General features: G+C 39.2%; 1 protein-coding gene across 1 annotated transcript; it reads left to right on the top strand.

Annotated features, from left to right (window-relative positions):
* Positions 1–11,922: 11,922 nt before the first annotated feature.
* Positions 11,923–13,797, top strand: LOC106598088 (equistatin-like). Its single transcript, XM_045701706.1, has 5 exons — positions 11,923–12,053; positions 12,561–12,624; positions 13,269–13,400; positions 13,495–13,590; positions 13,674–13,797. Exons 2-4 carry the CDS (start codon positions 12,573–12,575, stop codon positions 13,572–13,574), a joined length of 264 nt encoding a protein of 87 aa, XP_045557662.1. The 5' UTR covers positions 11,923–12,053; positions 12,561–12,572; the 3' UTR covers positions 13,575–13,590; positions 13,674–13,797.
* The last annotated feature ends 940 nt before the right edge of the window (positions 13,798–14,737 follow it).

The following is a 14,737-nucleotide window of genomic DNA, read 5'->3' as shown; positions in this document are numbered from 1 at the left end:
AATTAACGGGTGTGACTTAATTTGTGGAATTTCTTTCCTCAATGCGTAAGAGCCGATCAGTTGTGACAAGGTAGGGGTGGTATACAGAAAATAGCCCTATTTGTTATTTTAAGCCCAAGAACAGCTCAATGCAAAGAGAAACAGCCCATTACTTTAAGACAGGAAGGTCAGTCAATGCGGAACATTGCACTTAAAGAAACGTTCAAAGTTCTTAGTCTCAAAAACCAAGAGCTACGATGACTCATGAGGCTCACCACAGGAAAGGAAGACCCAGAGTTACCTCTCTTGCAGAGGATATGTTCAATAGAGATACCAGTCTTAGAATATGTGTTTCACAGAGTTCAAGTAAGACACCTCAACATCAACTGTTCGGAGGAGACTGCGTGAATCAGGCCTTCATGTTCGAATTGCTGCCAAGATACTACTTTCCGGAACAGACTATGGGAGGTGCACAGTACTACATGGAACTCTATTCCACATCATCAAGAAACTCATGCCAGCAGTAAGATTAGATTATAAAAAACGGAGAAAAATACACTGAAGCAACACATGCATACAAACACACGATAAAATACACCCATGTACGCTTGGATTTTGTGTTATAGATATGTGGTAGAGGCCTGAGGGCACACACTTAATATGTTGTGAAATCTGTTATGAATGTATGGTAATGTCTTTAAAATGTATAACTGCCTTGATTTTGCTGAACCCCAGGATGAGTAGCTTCTGCCTTGGCAGCAGCTAATGGGGATCCATAATAAATACTGCGTGGGCTGAGTCGTTTTTTATTAAAATATTTTTTTTTTTTTTTTACTTTATTGAATATTCGAAACATACAATATACTTGCAGTGAAGCCGCTCAATAACTACATCATCCCAGTCGTCCAACAGATTCCCATTCAGAGCGACACACAGAAGCATCCAGGGTCAATTCTCTGCTCAAGGGCATGTTGAGCCCTCCGTGTGGCTCAGTTGGTAGAGCTTGGTGTGATTCCCAGTACAAAAAAAAATGCATGAAATGTATGTATTCACTACTGTAAGTCGCTCTGGATAAGAGTGTCTGCTAAATGACTAAAATGTAAATGTAATGTTGGCCGATCTACCACCAGGCCAAAAACTTGATCCCGAACCCTCCAAGATCCCCCCCACAGTTCCCCAATAGCTGTCCCTCAACCATTCGAGACCCCTCCCACAGCCCCCCCCAGGAAGAAAAATAATAAAAAATAAAAAATACAATTAATTCCATTCCCCACCCCCAAGAACCCCCCAATGCACCAACAACCATGAGAATGAACTAAAGAGAGAAAAAAGGAAAAGACAGAAGAAAACAGCAAACAACAACGCAATTTAAAACAAAGGATATCAAGGACAATTAAATCATAACAGCAACGCCAACTGTAAATGTTTGTGTGCATGTCTGGCACTATTACATGTATGTGTTTATTTGAATGAGAGTGTGTGTATATGCATGTTCACAAACACTTGCACGGCATCAGCCTCAGGCAAACCGGCATTTGTTGTAAAAACACTGCCACTTAGTGTCATTCAAATGTACTTTTTTAAATGTTTTATTTGGACTTTTATCTTTGACCATCATTCTATCTCCCACACAGCAACTCCACTCCCACTTGTCTCCAATTCCACATACCAACCCTCAGCTTCCCTCAGCCCATCCCATGTATCTCTGCTGGCCACCCACTTCGGGTTTCCACGCAACACATATCTTTCAACTATGCTGTGATGTTTAACGTACAATATCAATCTATGTAATCGAATAGAATCCACAGATTGCGAGTTGAAGATAAATACTTTTACTAAGAGTTTTAGTATATTAGTAATTGACTGCATTTTCAGCCATTCCTGAACCTGAGACCAGAAACAGGCTACCTGAGGGCAATACCAAAACAAATGGTCTATTGATTCTGTATCCTCACAACAAAATCTGCAGAGCTTCGATGATTCTATTACCCAAATATTCAGCATTTTGTTGGTAGCAAGAATTCTATATAATCATTTTAGCTGAAAAGCACGAAGTCTTGAATCTTGCGTTTTATATATCAACTCAAATCTCTTCCCAACTATTTTGCAATCTGTATGGCGCAGTTGTCAACATCCTGGTCCTCAAATGAAACTGGTATACTTTCCTATTTATGCTATTTTTATTCCTCCGCAAGTTTTGATCCTTTATGTTGGGCAGACAGACCAGTTCCCTACCTCCTCCCGCTGCCACTTGCCTCCTCCATTTTTGGGGTAATACTGTAATCAATTGGTTGTACTCTTGGATTGAGCAGACCTTTCCTTACAATTCTGATAACTCCATGAAGGCCATAATTCTACCATTCCAATTTACAATATCATTTATGAACAAAATACCCTGTTCAAACATATTTCCCATAAATACAGGTATTTTATCAACCAGCACATTTGACTTCAGCCATAATATGTGTTGTAATATTTGTTTTATCTTTTCAGGGGGGTGACATAGAACTTGTAGCCAGCTCTGCAATGCTTGTTTGAAAAAGAGAGATACTTTGAAAAAGTATCATTTTCAATTAATCGAAAATGAGACATGGCAATCTGCACAAAGGCAAAATGGCCATTTTTAAACAATGGATGAGCTTTTCTTAGTAATCTACTTGAGAACCATATAGGGTTCAAGTAAAACCTTTGAATGAGTGAAGCTTTTAGAGAGAGGTTTAGTGCTTTTATGTTGAATAATCTCAACCCACCCAATTCATATTCATTATATAGATGGGCACATTCTATTTTGAAATTCATTGTGTAGAGCTTATTTATATCTTTTGTGATATGAATACTGAGTATGTCTACTTCACCATCAGCCCATTTTATGGGTAAACTGCAGGATAATGTAAAAGTCGAATTTTTGAAGGATTCAATACATAATATTGAACACTTATCATAATTAGGTTTATGTCCAGAGAGTACAGAAAAGTTATCTAGATCTTCAATGACACATTGCAGAGATCTAGCTTGCGGACTTAATTTAAAACTTGAGCCATCGAAATACATGGACACCTTTGTTTTAAACCTTGGATATCTAATCCTCTAATGTTGTTATTGGATCTGATTTTCATAGCTAACATTTCGATGGCCATAACGAATAGATATGGTGACCACGGACACCCTTGTTTATTCCTCTTGACAATTCAAAACTCTCTGAGAAGTAGCCGTTATTTTACACCTGGGGTTGCTATACATTATTTTTACCCATTTTATAAGAGAATTGCCGAAATTGAAAAAATCCAGGCATTTATAAATAAAATCCAGTTTTACTTTATCAAATGCCTTTTCAAAATCCGCTATAAATACCATTCCTGGCTTATTATACGTTTCATGATGTTCTATTATGTCTAGTAGTTGTCGTACATAATCTCCAATGTATCGTCCATGTAAAAAAAAATGTCTGATCATGATGAACAATACCAGGTAAAACCCTTTAAATTCTGAGTGCTATGCATTTTGCTAGTATTTTTACATCACAACATTGAAGTGTAAGGGGCCTCCAGTTTTTTAGATAGACTGGGTCTTTATATTTGCCATCTGGGTAGTGTTTTAATAATAGAGAAATCAGACCTTCCTGCTGAATACCTGACAAACTACCATTTCTATAGGAGTAGTTAAAACAAATCTAACAATGGAGCTTTTAGTATATAACAAAAAAACTTGATATACCTCTACCGGTATGCCATCAAGCCCTGGGATTTTCCCAGACTGAAAGGATTTAACCTCTATGGGCTATGTGGGACGCAAGCGTCCCACCCGTGGTGCACTCCATCAACAGCAGGTGCATTTCAAGAGCGGCAAATTTGAATCCAAATAAATGTCAAAATTCAAATTTTTCAAACATACAACTATTTTACACCCTTTGAAAGATAAACATCTCCTTAATCTAACCACGTTTTACGGTTTCAAAAAGGTTTTACGGCGAAAGCATAAATTTAGAGTATGTTAGGACAGTACATTTACAAGAGTTGTGTGTAATGTTGTGCCAATTCAAAGACAGGCGTCACCAAAACCATAAAACCAGCTAAAATGATGCACTAACCTTTTACAATCTCCAACAGATGACACTCCTAGGACATTGTGTTAGACAATGCATGCATTTTTAGTTCTATCAAGTTCATATTTATATCCAAAAACAGCGTTTTACTGTGGCGTTGATGTTCAGGAAATCGTTTCCCTCCAATAACCGGCATTCAAGTCAGCACCACAAATTAAATAATTAAAATGAGAAAACATTGGTAAAATATTATATTGTCATTTAAAGAATTATAGATTTACATCTCTTGAACGCAATCAACTTGCCAGATTTAAAAATAACCTTACTGGGAAATCACACTTTGCAATAATCTGAGCACTGCGCCCAGAAAAATACGCGCGTTGCGATACAGACTAGCCGCCATGTTGGGGAGATCTAAAATCGAAAATACTATGTAAATAATCCATTACCTTTGATTCTCTTCATCAGATGTCACTTCCAGGTATCACAGGTCCATAACGAATGTAGTTTTGTTCAAAAAAGCTCATCATTTATGTCCAAAAATCTCCGTCTTGTTAGCACATGATCTAAGCCCGCCGGACTTCACTTCATGAACGAGGGGAAAAAATATATTTACGTTCGTTCAAACATGTCAAACGTTGTATAGCATAAATCATTAGGGCCTTTTTAACCAGAACATGAATAATATTCAAGGTGGACGAATGCATTCTCTTTTATAACGTATTGGAACGAGGGTACCCAACATGAACTCGCGCGCCAGGTGTCTAATGGGCCATCATCGTTCCATGGCTCTTGTTCGGTCAGATCTCCCTCCAGAAGACTCAAAACACTTTGTAAAGGCTGGTGACATCTAGTGGAAGCAATAGGAAGTGCCAAAATATTCCTCAGCCCCTGTGTTTTTCAATGGCATAGGTTTAAAGGTAATACAACACATCAGGTATCCACTTCCTGTCAGAAAATGTCTCAGGGTTTTGCCTGCCAAATGAGTTCTGTTATACTCACAGACACCATTCAAACAGTTTTAGAAACTTTAGGGTGTTTTCTATCCATATATAATAAGTATATGCATATTCTAGTTACTGGGTAGGATTAGTAACCAGATTAAATCGGGTACATTTTTTTATCCAGCCGTGCAAATACTGCCCCCTAGCCCTAACAGGTTAACGGGTGTGACTTAATTTGTGGAATTTCTTTCCTCAATGCGTAAGAGCTGATCAGTTGTGACAAGGTAGGGGTGGTATACAGAAAATAGCCCTATTTGTTATTTTAAGCCCAAGTCCATATTATGGCAAGAACAGCTCAATGCAAAGAGAAACAGCCCATTACTTTAAGACAGGAAGGTCAGTCAATGCGGAACATTGCACTTAAAGAAACGTTCAAAGTTCTTAGTCTCAAAAACCAAGAGCTACGATGACTCATGAGGCTCACCACAGGAAAGGAAGACCCAGAGTTACCTCTCTTGCAGAGGATATGTTCAATAGAGATACCAGTCTTAGAATATGTGTTTCACAGAGTTCAAGTAAGACACCTCAACATCAACTGTTCGGAGGAGACTGCGTGAATCAGGCCTTCATGTTCGAATTGCTGCCAAGATACTACTTTCCGGAACAGACTATGGGAGGTGCACAGTACTACATGGAACTCTATTCCACATCAAGAAACTCATGCCAGCAGTAAGATTAGATTTAAAAAAACGGATAAAAATACACTGAAGCAACACATGCATACAAACACACGATAACATACACCCATGTACGCTTGGATTTTGTGTTATAGATATGTGGTAGAGGCCTGAGGGCACACACTTAATATGTTGTGAAATCTGTTATGAATGTATGGTAATGTCTTTAAAATGTATAACTGCCTTGATTTTGCTGAACCCCAGGATGAGTAGCTTCTGCCTTGGCAGCAGCTAATGGGGATCCTAATAAATACTGCGTGGGCTGAGTCCTTTTTTATTAAAATATTTTATTAATTTTTTTTTTTACTTTATTGAATATTCGAAACATACAATATACTTGCAGTGAAGCCGCTCAATAACTACATCATCCCAGTCGTCCAACAGATTCCCATTCAGAGCGACACACAGAAGCATCCAGGGTCAATTCTCTGCTCAAGGGCATGTTGAGCCCTCCCTGTGGCTCAGTTGGTAGAGCTTGGTGTGTGCAATGCCAGGGTTGTGGGTTCGATTCCCAGTACAAAAAAAAAAATGCATGAAATGAAATGTATGTATTCACTACTGTAAGTCGCTCTGGATAAGAGTGTCTGCTAAATGACTAAAATGTAAATGTAATGTTGGCCGATCTACCACCAGGCCAAAAACTTGATCCCGAACCCTCCAAGATCCCCCCCACAGTTCCCCAATAGCTGTCCCTCAACCATTCGAGACCCCTCCCACAGCCCCCCCCAGGAAGAAAAATAATAAAAAATAAAATATACAATTAATTCCATTCCCCACCCCCAAGAACCCCCCAATGCACCAACAACCATGAGAATGAACTAAAGAGAGAAAAAAGGAAAAGACAGAAGAAAACAGCAAACAACAATGCAATTTAAAACAAAGGATATCAAGGACAATTAAATCATAACAGCAACGCCAACTGTAAATGTTTGTGTGCATGTCTGGCACTATTACATGTATGTGTTTATTTGAATGAGAGTGTGTGTATATGCATGTTCACAAACACTTGCACGGCATCAGCCTCAGGCAAACCGGCATTTGTTGTAAAAACACTGCCACTTAGTGTCATTCAAATGTACTTTTTTAAATGTTTTATTTGGACTTTTATCTTTGACCATCATTCTATCTCCCACACAGCAACTCCACTCCCACTTGTCTCCAATTCCACATACCAACCCTCAGCTTCCCTCAGCCCATCCCATGTATCTCTGCTGGCCACCCACTTCGGGTTTCCACGCAACACATATCTTTCAACTATGCTGTGATGTTTAACGTACAATATCAATCTATGTAATCGAATAGAATCCACAGATTGCGAGTTGAAGATAAATACTTTTACTAAGAGTTTTAGTATATTAGTAATTGACTGCATTTTCAGCCATTCCTGAACCTGAGACCAGAAACAGGCTACCTGAGGGCAATACCAAAACAAATGGTCTATTGATTCTGTATCCTCACAACAAAATCTGCAGAGCTTCGATGATTCTATTACCCAAATATTCAGCATTTTGTTGGTAGCAAGAATTCTATATAATCATTTTAGCTGAAAAGCACGAAGTCTTGAATCTTGCGTTTTATATATCAACTCAAATCTCTTCCCAACTATTTTGCAATCTGTATGGCGCAGTTGTCAACATCCTGGTCCTCAAATGAAACTGGTATACTTTCCTATTTATGCTATTTTTATTCCTCCGCAAGTTTTGATCCTTTATGTTGGGCAGACAGACCAGTTCCCTACCTCCTCCCGCTGCCACTTGCCTCCTCCATTTTTGGGGTAATGCTGTAATCAATTGGTTGTACTCTTGGATTGAGCAGACCTTTCCTTACAATTCTGATAACTCCATGAAGGCCATAATTCTACCATTCCAATTTACAATATCATTTATGAACAAAATACCCTGTTCAAACATATTTCCCATAAATACAGGTATTTTATCAACCAGCACATTTGACTTCAGCCATAATATGTGTTGTAATATTTGTTTTATCTTTTCAGGGGGGTGACATAGAAATTGTAGCCAGCTCTGCAATGCTTGTTTGAAAAAGAGAGATACTTTGAAAAAAGTATCATTTTCAATTAATCGAAAATGAGACATGGCAATCTGCACAAAGGCAAAATGGCCATTTTTAAACAATGGATGAGCTTTTCTTAGTAATCTACTTGAGAACCATATAGGGTTCAAGTAAAACCTTTGAATGAGTGAAGCTTTTAGAGAGAGGTTTAGTGCTTTTATGTTGAATAATCTCAACCCACCCAATTCATATTCATTATATAGATGGGCACATTCTATTTTGAAATTCATTGTGTAGAGCTTATTTATATCTTTTGTGATATGAATACTGAGTATGTCTACTTCACCATCAGCCCATTTTATGGGTAAACTGCAGGATAATGTAAAAGTCGAATTTTTGAAGGATTCAATACATAATATTGAACACTTATCATAATTAGGTTTATGTCCAGAGAGTACAGAAAAGTTATCTAGATCTTCAATGACACATTGCAGAGATCTAGCTTGCGGACTTAATTTAAAACTTGAGCCATCGAAATACATGGACACCTTTGTTTTAAACCTTGGATATCTAATCCTCTAATGTTGTTATTGGATCTGATTTTCATAGCTACGTAACAGCCACTTGCAGCCTGTGGCGCGAATTTCAAAACCTTAAAAATCCTATTACTTCAATTTCTCAAACATATGACTATTTTACAGCTATTTAAAGACAAGACTCTCGTTAATCTAACCACACTGTCCGATTTCAAAAAGGCTTTACAACGAAAGCAAAACATTAGATTATGTCAGCAGAGTACCAAGCCAGAAATAATCAGACACCCATTTTTCAAGCCAGCATATAATGTCACCAAAACCCAGAAGACAGCTAAATGCAGCACTCACCTTTGATGATCTTCATCAGATGACAACCCTAGGACATTATGTTATACAATACATGCATGTTTTGTTCAATCAAGTTCATATTTATATCAAAAACCAGCTTAGCATGTGACGTTCAGAACTAGCATACCCCCGCAAACTTCCGGGGAATTCGCTAACATTTTACTAAATTACTCACGATAAACGTTCACAAAAAGCATAACAATTATTTTAAGAATTTTAGATACAGACCTCCTCTATGCACTCGATATGTCCGATTTTAAAATAGCTTTTGGTGAAAGCACATTTTGCAATATTCTAAGTACATAGCCCAGGCATCACGGGCTCGCTATTTAGACACCCGGCAAGTTTAGCACTCACCATAATCATATTTACTATTATAAAAGTTTGATTACCTTTTGTTGTCTTCGTCAGAATGCACTCCCAGGTCTGCTACTTCAATAACAAATGTTGGTTTGGTCCAAAATAATCCATCGTTATATCCGAATAGCGGCGTTTTGTTCGTGCGTTCCAGACACTATCCGAAATGGTAAAGAAGTGTCGCGCGCATGGCGCAATTCGTGACAATAAAATTCTAAATATTCCATTACCGTACTTCGAAGCATGTCAACCGCTGTTTAAAATCAATTTTTACGCCATTTTTCTCGTAGAAAAGCGATAATATTCCGACAGGGAATCTCCTTTTCGGCAAACCGAGGAAAAAATCACAAAGGCGGGGGCGGTTGGGTCACGCGCATAAGCCCAGAGTCCCTTGATCGGCCACTTGAGAAAGGCGATAATGTGTTTCAGCCTGGGGCTGGAATGACGACATTCTGTATTTTCCCGGGCTCTGAGCGCCTATGGAAGACGTGGGAAGTGTCACGTTAGAGCAGAGATCCTTAGTAAAAGATAGAGATGGAAAAGAAGTTCAAGAAATGGTCAGACAGGCCACTTCCTGTAAAGGAATCTCTCAGGTTTTGACCTGCCATTTGAGTTCTGTTATACTCACAGACACCATTCAAACAGTTTTAGAAACTTTAGGGTGTTTTCTATCCATATGTAATAAGTATATGCATATTCTAGTTACTGGGTAGGAGTGGTAACCAGATTAAATCGGGTATGTTTTTTATCCAGCCGTGTCAATACTGCCCCCTAGCCCTAACAGGTTAAAACAAATCTAACAATGGAGCTTTTAGTATATAAAAAAACACTTGATATACCTCTACCGGTATACCATCAAGCCCTGGGATTTTCCCAGACTGAAAGGATTTAATAGTTTCAAAACGTTTTTCTTCTGTAATTTGGTCTTCGCACTGATCTTTCTGTACATTTGTTAATTTTCCAGTTTTTATATTATTTGGAAAGAATTGCTTACCATAATACGGGGAAAAAAATGTATGAAATGTACGAAATGCATGCATTCACTACTGTAAGTCGCTCTGGATAAGAGCATCTGCTAAATGTTCAAATTTAAATGTAAATGTACAATCTTCATTCAGTGGGAAAGGATGAGACGGAAAAGTGAACATCTGCCTAAAATAATTAGCTTCCTCTTCTAAAATATCATTGGGAGAATCATAGATGACTCCGTCTTCAGTAACGATTTTATGCAAATCATTTTTGTTAGCGTTCCTGTATGGGAGATTCAGGAATAATTGCTGCATTTTTCTCCATATTCCATACACTTTGCTTTATTTTTGTAATAGATTACATTAGATTGTTCTTGAATAAGTTCCACATGTTCGATTTGTTTTTTCTCTAACTTATTTTGTACCTCTGTAGTATATTTTTTTATTGCTATCTACCTGTACTATTAGTTCATGGATTTCCCTTGTTAGTCTTGTCTCTTTAGCCAGAAACTGTTTTTTTATGGGTGGTGGTCCCCAACAACAAGATATGGGTGGTCCCCAGTCCACCTGGCCATGCTGATGCTCCAGTTTCAACTGTTCTGCTGCGGCTATCGAGCCCTGACCTGTTCACCGGACGTGCTACCTGTCCCAGACCTGCTGTTTTCAACTCTCTAGAGACAGCAGGAGCGATAGAGATACTCTGAATGATCGACAACAACTGTGATTATTATTATTTGACCCTGCTGGTCATCTATGAACATTTGAACATCTTAGCCATGTTCTGTTATAATCTCCACCTGGCACAGCCAGAAGAGGACTGGCCACCCCTCATAGCCTGGTTCCTCTCTAGGTTTCTTCCTAGGTTCTGGCCTTTCTAGGGAGTTTTTCCTATCCACCGTGCTTCTACACCTGCAATGCTTGCTGTTTGGGGTTTTAGGCTGGGTTTCTGTACAGCACTTTGTGACATCAGCTGACGTAAGATGGGCTTTATCAATCAATTTGATTGATTCGATTGATTGCATGTGACGCACAATCCAGCTACGCTCTGAAGATGCAAGTCTACATGGGCTAGGATGCAAGTCTACGTGAGCTGAGTTCTACCGCATGGGCTTTGTCCTACAGCAGGCCGGCAGCCTGGGAAAACGGGACACTATCGTTCATCACACCTTATAACTCTTCTGCGGTAAAATCTCATAACCCAACGAGTTATCTGCAACTACCGCCACAATATATATTTTCAGTGATTTATGTTCCATTTCTGCGGTACAGTTGATAACCATGGCTATGAATGCTAAGAAACCAACCTTACTGAAACACATGTTATTCCTATCACTCTCTATTGGCCTCGGCATACTCACATGGAGCCTCTCAGGATCCCTTGAAACTGGACCCATCTTCCTCTACTACTCTCTTCACTGCCTATGAAGATTCCTTCAGAGAAAATGACTCAAGTAAAAGTGTAAATCACCCAGTAAATATTACTTGAGTAAAGTTTTAAAAGTTTCAGCAAATATACTGAAGTATCAACATGAAATGTAATTGATAAAATATACTTAAGTTCAAAAGTAAAAGTATAAATCATTTCAAATTCATTATATTAAGCAAACCAGACGGCACCATTTACTTGTTTTTTTATTTGATTACGGATAGCCAGTGTCACACCAACTCTCAGACATAATTTGCAAAGGAAGCATTTGTGTTTAGTGAGTCTGTTAGATCAGAGGCAGTAGGGATGACCAGGGATGTTCTCTTGATAAGTGTGTGAATTAGACCATTTTTTCTGTCCTGCTAATCATTCAAAATCTAACGAGTACTTTTGGGTGTCGGGGAAAATGTATGGAGTAAAAAGTACATTATTTTCTTTAGGAATGTAGTGAAGTGAAAGTTGAAATAAATAGAAGTAGTAAAGTAAAGATACCCCAAAATACTACTTAAGTAGTACTTTAAAGAATTTTTACATAAGTACTTTACACCACCAGCTAATGGCCGACATGGGGATCTCTTGTTGGGTTAATGAGGCAACTAGTCACACCTGTGACAGATCCTTTAAAAGGAGAGGTGGAAGAGGTAGACCATAACTCACAGACAACAGAGAGACAACCAGTGAATCCCTTGGAAGAGTGCAGAAGGTGAGCTTGTGATATTATTTAGTAGACTTGCTGCCTCTCAAATGGCACGTTAATCTTATGTGGCCCTGGTCAAGTGTAGTGCACTATATATGACCCCCCTGAATTTAAGAGCATAGACTAATAGTTACCTTTGTAGTGAATAGAAGTCTCTGTCAAGATCTAGTCTGCTTCCCCTTCCCTGCGTAGTGCACTGTGGGCCCTCGTCAAAGGTGGTTCACTACATAAGGAATGAGGAGCCATTTGGGAAGGATTCATATTCCTGTGTGCCAGGCTCTTCAACCACATACAATAGATTAGATGATACCTGAATTTTAGTGGAAGAATCGTAGCGCGCCGTGTTGCCGATACTCGCTTGTTGGGGTCCTCAGGACTGGGTTTAGCAATTGTTGCATAAGTTTTGTACTTAACACAGGGTTTCCTCAACCTCTCCTCTAGTACCCACAGCCATTCCAGATGATTTAAAATGCTCAACTAATCTCGCTCTTGTTCGCTCTCTCTCTCTCTCAGGAGACTATCACCATGGCGATATTGACCATCATTCTGCTTGTTAGCACAGCTTTTGCTCTGGGAGGTAAGAGTGATGTACCTCACACTTACTCACCAACATTTGAATAAAAACGTTAGTGGGTGTTGATCTGTCCTATTCACACACGTACGTATTAATGTTTTGTTTCATAACCAGTTGTCCCTTGGGCAGCCATTATCAACCGTGACACTGGAGAGAAGGTTGTCTTGCTCAAGGGCACATAGACAGATATTTTAACTTGACATTCAGGGATTAAAACTAGGAACCTTTGTGTTACTGGCCCAACTCTCTAACCGCTAGGCTACCTGCCACTCCTCTTGTTCCAGAGATGTATATTGGTGTCTAGATGCTGGACTGAGGTATTCTGATATGAATGGTTTGATCATTCAACTGGATGTATGATTGGATTGTCAGGAAGTAACACTGACACAACTTACCCCCACTTTCAGTCTTAGTTTCATCAGCTGTTATACAAAAGACAGAAACTGAATTGACTGCACAGGGCTTTTAAACAAGTAGCGCAATTTCAGTATTTAGCCAGGAAGTACCTAGGTTACATCTGAAATGGAACATATTCCGTATAAAATACTTCTGACCAGGGCCCATATGGGACGCAACCCAAGATTCCGGCATGCATGTGCTGCAATGTTATGTCCACATTACAATCAATCTATGTTACCTGTGTCCAGATGCTACGTTACGACCCATGACCCCCTGTGAGCGTGCTAGATATGCCGCGACACATGGCCCAATTGGAGCCTACATCCCCACGTGTGACGCCGCTGGACGATACACCCCTAAGCAATGTTCGGGCTCTACAGGTTAACACGGACGCACATATACACACACTAAATTCTCCAATTCAGTTGAATGTTACAGTAAATATTGTATGTGCAACATGTCTATTTCTGGTAGGTTACTGTTGGTGTGTGACCACTACTGGACAGAAGATTCAGGGTACGGAGACTCCACCAGGCACTGCTATCAACTGCTAGCAACTGTTCCACCAAGGTGTGTGTATATACATACTCATTCACTAAATGTTATTTCTTTGCAGCTGATTCTGGATGTTAATGTTTTTTGTCTAATTGTAGATGAAAGGCGTTGGAATGAAGTCTTTGAAAAGACGGACAGTTGTCTTTACTGTACGACAGGAACTGATTCACGCCCCATATAAATGCATGAAGAAATCCAGAGATTAAACTGTTGATTTACTTACTTTATTGTTGGTGTGATTATCTGAACCAGTCCATTTCTGGGAAATGGAGGAAGGAGTAGGACTGTATTACCGGCAGTTACAAGAAATGAAGGCAGTCAAATTCCACGTGACCATTTAGTAATTAGGCTTCTCCAAGCTCTGATGCTGGTGATGGTCATTAGTTGCCTGGTACTCAGCACTCTATTGTCCCTCTAATCACTCTGACATCAATGCAAATGTAAAACATTTCATGAGCTCATGTTGCGCAACATTTCTATAACCTATGCAATTGTCTGAGAACTGCCTCATGGCTTCTATTAGAAAGAGGATCCCATCAGCTTTCTATAGGTTAGATCTACTATATTTGCAGTACCAGTCAAAAGTTTGAACACACCTACTCATTCCAGGGTTTTCATCTAATATTTTCAACTATGACATAACACATGGAATCACATCTTAAACCAAAATATATTGAGATTCTTCAAAGTAGCCACCCTTTGCCTTGACAGCTTTGTACACTCTTGGCATTCTCTCAACCAGATTCATGGAATGCATTTCAATTAACGGGTGTGACTTAATTTGTGGAATTTCTTTCCTCAATGCGTAAGAGCCGATCAGTTGTGACAAGGTAGGGGTGGTATACAGAAAATAGCCCTATTTGTTATTTTAAGCCCAAGAACAGCTCAATGCAAAGAGAAACAGCCCATTACTTTAAGACAGGAAGGTCAGTCAATGCGGAACATTGCACTTAAAGAAACGTTCAAAGTTCTTAGTCTCAAAAACCAAGAGCTACGATGACTCATGAGGCTCACCACAGGAAAGGAAGACCCAGAGTTACCTCTCTTGCAGAGGATATGTTCAATAGAGATACCAGTCTTAGAATATGTGTTTCACAGAGTTCAAGTAAGACACCTCAACATCAACTGTTCGGAGGAGACTGCGTGAATCAGGCCTTCATGT

This window comes from Salmo salar, chromosome ssa18, assembly GCF_905237065.1.
Source record: "Salmo salar chromosome ssa18, Ssal_v3.1, whole genome shotgun sequence".
Lineage (NCBI taxonomy): Eukaryota > Metazoa > Chordata > Actinopteri > Salmoniformes > Salmonidae > Salmo > Salmo salar.
The sequence above is the reverse complement of the archived record's forward strand: the minus strand, read 5'-3'. Positions and strand labels throughout refer to the sequence as shown.